At 39.4% G+C, this 8,115-nt stretch overlaps 1 protein-coding gene across 1 annotated transcript; it reads left to right on the top strand.

The window, feature by feature from the left end:
- Nucleotides 1–2,599: 2,599 nt before the first annotated feature.
- On the top strand, nt 2,600–3,866 carry LOC133240297 (BCL2/adenovirus E1B 19 kDa protein-interacting protein 3-like). Its single transcript, XM_061404817.1, has one exon. It carries the CDS (start codon nt 2,664–2,666, stop codon nt 3,288–3,290), a length of 627 nt encoding a protein of 208 aa, XP_061260801.1. The 5' UTR covers nt 2,600–2,663; the 3' UTR covers nt 3,291–3,866.
- The last annotated feature ends 4,249 nt before the right edge of the window (nt 3,867–8,115 follow it).

Raw genomic sequence — 8,115 nt, forward strand, 5'->3', positions numbered from 1 at the left:
TTCCCGTGAAGTGATGGGACCAGATGCCATGATCTTCGTTTTCTGAATGTTGAGCTTTAAGCCAACTTTTTCACTCTCCACTTTCACCTTCATCAAGAGGCTTTTTAGTTCCTCTTCACTTTCTGCCATAAGGGTGGTGTCATCTGCATATCTGAGGTGATTGATATTTCTCCCGGCAATCTTGATTCCAGCTTGTGCTTCTTCCAGCCCAGCGTTTCTCATGATGTACTCTGCATAGAAGTTAAATACACAGGGTGACAATATATAGCCTTGACGTACTCCTTTTCCTATTTGGACCCAGTCTGTTGTTCCATGTTCAGTTCTAACTGTTGCTTCCTGACCTGCATACAGATTTCTCAAGAGGCAGGTCAGGTGGTCTGGTATTCCCATCTCTTTCAGAATTAATTTTCCACAGTTTATTGTGATCCACACAGTCAAAGGCTTTGGCATAGTCAATAAAGCAGAAATAGATGTTTTTCTGGAACTCTTTTTCTTTTTCAATGATCCAGCAGATGTTGGCAATTTGATCTCTGGTTCCTCTGCCTTTTCTCAAACCAGCTTCAACATCTGGAAGTTCACGGTTCACGTATTGCTGAAGCCTGGCTTGGAGAATTTTGAGCATTACTTTACTAGCATGTGCTGCTGCTGCTACTGCTAAGTCGCTTCAGTCATGTCTAACTCTGTGCGACCGCATTGATGGCAGCCCATCACGCTCCCCTGTCCCTGGGATTCTCCAGGCAAGAACACTGGAGTGGGTTGCCATTTGTGAGATGAGTGCAATTGTGCAGTAGTTTGAGCATTCTTTGGCATTGACTTTCTTTGGGATTGGAATGAAAACTGATCTTTTCCAGTCCTGTGGCCACTGCTGAGTTTTCCAAATTTGCTGGCATATTGAGTGCAGCACTTTCACAGTATCATCTTTTAGGATTTGGAATAGCTCAACTGGAATTCCATCACTTCCACTACCTTTGTTCGTAGTGATGCTTTCTAAGGCCCACTTGACTTCACATTCCAGGGTGTCTGGCTCTAGGTGAGTGATCACACCATCGTGATTGTCTGGGTTGTGAAGATCTTTTTTGTACACTTCTGTGTATTCTAGCCATCTCTTCTTAATATCTTCTGCTTCTGTTAGGTCCATACCATTTCTGTCCTTTATCGAGCCCATCTTTGCATGAAATGTTCCTTTGGTATCTCTGATTTTCTTGAAGAGATCTCTAGTCTTTCCCATTCTGTTGTTTCCCTTTATTTCTTTGCATTGATCTCTGAAGAAGGCTTTCTTATCTCTTCTTGCTATTCTTTGGAACTCTGCATTCAGATGCTTATATCTTTCCTTTTCTCCTTTGCTTTTCACTTCTCTTCTTTTCACAGCTATTTGTAAGGCCTCCGCAGATAGCCATTTTGCTTTTTTGCATTTCTTTTCCATGGGGATCGTCTTGATCCCTGTTCCCTGTACAATGTCATGAACTTCAGTCCATAGTTCATCAGGCACTCTATCTATCAGATCTAGGCCCTTAAATCTATTTCTCACTTCCACTGTATAATCATAAGGGATTTGATTTAGGTCATACCTGAATGGTCTAGTGGTTTTCCCTCCTTTCTTCAATTTAAGTCTGAATTTGGCAATAAGGAGTTCATGATCTGAGCCACAGTCAGCTCCCGGTCTTGTTTTTGTTGACTGTATAGAGCTTCTCCATCTTTGGCTGCAAAGAATATAATTAATCTGATTTTGGTGTTGACCATCTGGTGATGTCCATGTATAGAGTCTTCTCTTGTGTTGTTGGAAGAGGGTGTTTGCTATGACCAGTGCGTTCTCTTGGCAAAACTCTATTAGCCTTTGCCCTGCTTCATTCCATGCCCTGTGGGGCCACCCAAGATGGGCAGGTCATGGTGAAGAGGTCTGACAAATGTGGTCCACTGGAGAAGGGAATGGCAAACTACTTCAGTATTCTTGCCTTGAGAAACCCATGAACAGTATAAAAAGGAAAAATGATAGGATACTGAAAGAGGAACTCCCGAGGTCGGTAGGTGCCCAATATGCTACTGGAGATCAGTGGAGAAATAACTCCAGAAAGAATGAAGAGATGGAGCCAAAGCAAAAACAATACCCAGTTGTGGATGTATCTGGTGGTAGAAGAAAGGTCAGATGCTTAAAGAGCAGTATTACATAGGAACCTGGAATGTTAGGTCCATGAATCAAGGCAAATTGGAAGTGATCAACAGGAGATGGCAAGAGTGAATGTCGAAATTCTAGGAATCAGTGAACTAAAATGGACTGGAATGGTTAAATTTAACTCAGATGATCATTATATCTACTACTGTGGGCAGGAATCCCTTAGAAGAAATGGAGTAGCCATCATGGTCAACAAAAGAGTCCGAAATGCGGTACTTGGATGCAATCTCAAAAACAACAGAATGATCTCTGTTCATTTCCAAGGCAAACCTTTCAATATAACTTCTTACCTAGCTATAAAAAGCAGGAAATCCTGCCATTAGCAACAACATGAATGGATCTGTAGGACATTATGCTACATGAAATAAGCCGGACAGAAAAAGATAAATGCTATCTGACCTTACTTATGCGTGGAATCTAAAGCAGTCTGGGGCTGCCCGAGAACCGGAGACGGTCCTTGCTGCGGGGCCGCAGCTTTTCCAGCCGCCAGACAATGTCGTCTCACTTAGTAGAACAGCCGCCGCCCCCGCACAACAACAACAATAACTGTGAGGAAGGCGAACAGTCTCTGCCACCGCCTGCCGGCCTCAACAGTTCCTGGGTGGAGCTCCCCATGAACAGCAGCAATGGCAATGATAATGGCAATGGGAAGAATGGGGGGCTAGAGCACGTACCCTCCTCATCCTCCATCCGCAATGGGGACATGGAGAAGATTTTTTTGGACGCACAGCATGAATCCGGACAGAGCAGTTCAAGAGGCAGTTCTCATTGCGACAGCCCTTCCCCACAAGAAGATGGGCAGATCATGTTTGATGTGGAAATGCACACCAGCAAGGACCATAGCTCTCAGTCAGAAGAAGTTGCAGAAGGAGAGAAAGAAGTGGACGCTCTGAAGAAAAGTGTAGACTGGGTGTCCGACTGGTCCAGTAGACCTGAAAACATTCCACCCAAGGAATTCCACTTCAGGCACCCTAAGCGTTCCGTTTCCTTAAGCATGAGGAAAAGTGGAGCCATGAAGAAAGGGGGGATCTTCTCCGCAGAGTTTCTCAAGGTGTTCATTCCATCTCTCTTCCTCTCCCATGTTTTGGCTTTGGGGCTAGGCATCTACATTGGAAAATGACTGAGCACGCCTTCTGCCAGCACCTACTAAGGGAGGAGAAGAGTCCCTGGGCCAGCGTGTGACTTGTGAAGTGGTGTCTTGTCACAGTAGTTTATTTGAACTTGAGACCATTGTAAGCATGACCCAACCTCCACCCTCTTTTTACGTATCCAAGTTCCAGTAACTCTCAAATCCAGTATTTTATTCCAACTCTGTTGAGGCATTTTACTAATGACCTCATTCCCTTTTTGGCCTGTAAAACACTTTAGAATTTCCTAATAAGAGTTTACTGTCGTTTAGAAATTTGCAAGGGCTTTTTTCCCGAAAACGCCACCAGCAGATTGTAATTTTGTCAAGAATGCCATTGTCTTCTCTCAGTACCACCAGACCTAGACCTGCACCATTCGTGGTATAAATCTTACTCTTACAAGATAACCCACCTGTCTCTTCTAATGGGACCAGGTTGCAAATGATATGAAAGCTTTGTTGTTTTGTTTTTCAAGACAAAGGCAAGCTTCCCTAAGCTTGAATTTATAGTTATGAAAAAAGAAAAGAAAAACAAATAAAACAGACAAAATATGACACAAGGAAAAAAAATATACTGGGCAATAAAAAGTTATTTAAAAAAAAAATAATAAAGCAGTCTGGGCCTGAGGGGATGGAGAGGTAGGGTTGGGGCAAAGGGGAGGTGGGGAGTTGTTGTTCAGTGGATGCAGAGTTTCAGTCATACAGGATAGGGGCTAGGGATGTGGTTGACATTATGTATTGTACCCTTGGAAGTCATTAAGGGAGTGAATTTTATGCTATACAATTATTTATTACTACAATAAACATTAAAGATCTGGGGCTTTTTGGGGTAAAAACCACCACTCTTTCTTATTTTCAAACTCTTCAGATGAAAGACAATGTTAAAATTAAGAAATGGCTTTTAGGCAGAGATCAAATCAAATGTGCTGTTAAGAAGACATGTTATAGTGTATATAATTGAGTCACTTTGCTATACAGCAGAAATTAACACAGCATTGCAAATTAACTATATTTAAATGTAAAAAATTAAAATAAAAAGAAAATGTGGTCTAGAGATGAAGCCAAGGGTGTGACTGTAAAATCTTTGCTATGAACTCAGAAAGATTTAAGTGGTGCATCATAGACCTTTTCAAATAGATAAAAAGTCTTTTTAAAATCTTAAAAACATGTCTTGGGAATTCTCTGTATTAAACAACAGGACTTTTAGGAAACTTATAGTCCCACAGGAATTTTACAGGGTGCCCAAGGTAGAAAAGGCTTAGGTGTTTGATATTTGTGGATGTTGCTTTTGTTAAATGTAATAAACTCTAGTAAGATTCTTAGGAAATCCACCATGTTTTTAAGAGAATTGCATTGATGAAAATATCCTCAACTTGGTATAAGAGGGACAGGGACAATACAAAATAAAAAAAGGCTTTTGGATCTATGAACTACTGTGAGCAGGAAGCAATCTAGAAAACAAAACAAATAGGAAACTATTCAATTTCAAGCACTAGTTATTGCTTATATAAAAGAAAGGCTGACACACAGAACTTGGAAAAACAGAGTATAGAGAGTTCCCATGAAACTTTCCCCTAGCTCGCCTCAATAAGAATACATTAGACTTTTTAAAAGTGTAAATATCAGAATGAGGAATTTGACATTGATACCATACTGTTAACTAAACTACACACCTTGTTTCAATTTCACCAGTTTTTACATCTTGTTTGGCATATTTATTCAATCTCTCTGTAACTTGAAGTATAATTCTTGTAAGCAACATAAAAAGTTTTACTTTGCCTATTCCATTTACACTGAATGAAATTATTGATATGGTTGTGTTTAAGTATCCTATCTTATTATTTGGTTTTTATTTTCCCATTTATTCTTGGTTTCTCCATTCTTCCTATCATCCTTTTTTGGGGGGTGATCATATATTATTTTTAGTATTTTATTTTGCCTCATCTATTCACTCTTTGGTATTATAGCCAATTTTGCATTATTTTTAGAAATTGCTTAAATACTTTAATGTACTTTTCATTTACCTCAGTCTATCTTCAAATAATATTTAACTGTATAGAGAGTATAGAACCTTATGATTGTACATTTTAATTTACCCACTTCCACTCTTTGTGTCCTTATTATCTTATATTTTCCTTCTACATATATCATAAACTCTACAATGCATTATTACCTTTTGTTTTAAAACATACATTTTTTAAAGAAAAAAATTATAATATAGTTAAAATGTGAAGATACCTAAATTGTTTTTTGTAAAAACCATATATTTACCCTTTCTAGTATTCACCATTCCTTCCTGCATATATTGAGTTTTCCTTTAGCCTGAAGAACTTGTAATACAGTTTTCTGAAGCTAAATTCTCTCTGCTGTTGTAAGTCTGAAAATGTATTTACTTTGCGTTGGTTTTGAAGGACATTTTTACCAGATATAGAATCCTGGGTTAAGTATATTTCTTTAGCTTTTCCACCTTTATTTTCATCTATTTGCTGTTGTTTCATGTATTTATTGTGCCTTTTTTCTCTGATTTTCTATCTGCTATTTATCCTTGCTTTCAACATTTGATAATGATGTGCCTAGATTTTTTTCTTTGAGGTTTCTTTAACTTCTTTAAAAAATAAAAAGAAAATGTGGTCTAGAGATGAAGCCAAGGGTGTGACTGTAAAATCTTTGCTATGAATTATTCTTCTCTGAACTTTTTATGTTATTTCTACTTTTCCTATGGAGTTCTTTTGTAATAGATTATATGCTCTGCTAAATTTCTCTATCTTTGCATGCATATTGTCCAGGGTGAAAGACCTGAGCAATGGCAAGTTTTCAGATATCTCTTCAAACTTTACAGTTGAGTGAACAGTACTTTAAACTATTGGTGATCTCTTTCTGCTTTATAGGTTGGTTGCCAATGTCGGGGGTTACTGAGTTTTCTTTGTTCTCCAGTACTGGTCCCAGTGTTTTGTAATTCAGGAGATCTCTGTCTGCCCTGCTGTACTTTTATCAGTCTGTGGAGGACAGTTGCCTTCTATTCTGTGGAAACTCATTGTTTGAACAGTTTCTCTCATTTTTTTTTTTTTTTTGCTTCCCCAGCATTTGGAAATGAAATCCAACTGTATTTAAGTTAGGCTTGTGTCAGCTCTCCTTATCCACCCTTCTTATTCTGAGGGCAGCTGTCTTGCACTTAGGAGAGGCCCCTGAGACACGTGAGAGGATATGTCTGAGCTCTTTCATTCTGCCCCAGGCATTGACACACTGCTCTCCAGAATTCTGTGGAAGACTTATAGGAAGAGCGGTGAGTGAGTGCAAATGCACAACTCTTTATAGCCTATCTATAGGCTATAAAGATGGTCTCTTTTGACTCTGTACATCCTAATGGAAAGAGGAAATCTGTAGTCTTTTTTTGTTGTTGTTTATGAAATGAAACAACATTTCATTATCAATAACCTCAGATATACAGATGACACCAACCTTATGGCAGAAAGTGAAGAGGAACTAAAAAGCCTCTGGATCAAAGTGAAAGAGGAGAGTGAAAAAGTTGGCTTAAAGCTCAACATTCAGAAAACGAAGATCATGGCATCTGGTCCCATCACTTCACAGGAAATAGATGGGGAAACAGTGGAAACAGTGTCAGACTTTATTTTTCTGGGCTCCAAAATCACTGCAGATGGTGATTACAGCCATGAAATTAGAAGACGCTTACTCCTTGGAAGGAAAGTTATGACCAACCTAGATAGCATATTCAAAAGCAGAGACATTACTTTGCCAACAAAACGTCCGTCTAGTCAAGGCTATGGTTTTTCCAGTAGTCATGTATGGATGTGAGAGTTGGACTGTGAAGAAAGCTGAGCGCCGAAGAATTGATGCTTTTGAACTGCAGTGTCAGAAAAGACTCTTGAGCGTCCCTTAGACTGCAAGGAGATCCAACCAGTCCATTCTGAAGGAGCTCAGTCCTGGATGTTCTTTGGAAGGAATGATGCTAAAGCTGAAACTCCAGGACTTTGGCCACCTCATGCGAAGAGCTGACTCATTGGAAAAGACTCTGATGCTGGGAGGGATTGGGAGCAGGAGGAGAAGGGGACGACAGAGGACGAGATGGCTGGATGGCATCACCGACTCGATGGATGTGAGTTTGAGTGAACTCCAGGGGTTGGTGATGGACAGGGAGGCCTGGCGTGCTGGGATTCATGAGGTCGCAAAGAGTCAGACGTGACTGAGTGACTGAACTGAACTGAACTGATGAAATGAAACACTTTTTTTTTTTTATTAACCACTTTCTTATGTAATTATTAACTCTCAATAATTGTAACTTTTAATGTTTACAAAAATCTCATTGGATAGTTTAATCATTCTTCTCTTACAATAGACAAAGACATTTTTTCCAGTTTTTCCCCTCTTATAAAGGATGTTTCCATGAATAACCAGAAAACCATTTTAGGTTTCTATGTCTGTATTGTAGTACATCATACAGTGGAAGTGACAAATAGATTCAAGGGATAGGATCTGATAGAGTGTTGGAAGAACTATGGATGAAGGTTCATGACATTGTATAGGAGGCAGTGATCAAGACCATCCCCAAGAAAAAGAAATGCAAAGAGGCAAAATGGTTGTCTGAGGAGACCTTACAAATAGCTGTGAAAAGAAGAGAAGTGAAAGGCAAAGGAAAAAAAGGAAAGATACACACATTTAAATGCAGAGTTCCAAAGAATAGCAAGGAGAGATAAGAAAGCCTTCCTTAGTGAGCAATGCAAAGAAATAGAGGAAAGCAATAGAATGTGAAAGACTAGAGATCTCTTCAAGAAAATTAGAGATACCAAGGGAACATTTCATG

This window comes from Bos javanicus, chromosome 28 (genome assembly GCF_032452875.1).
Source record: "Bos javanicus breed banteng chromosome 28, ARS-OSU_banteng_1.0, whole genome shotgun sequence".
NCBI lineage: Eukaryota > Metazoa > Chordata > Mammalia > Artiodactyla > Bovidae > Bos > Bos javanicus.

Bases quoted from the DNA above. Each gene is read 5' to 3' on its own strand.
- LOC133240297 (XM_061404817.1), top strand. From the start codon at position 2,664: ATGTCGTCTCACTTAGTAGAACAGCCGCCGCCCCCGCACAACAACAAC.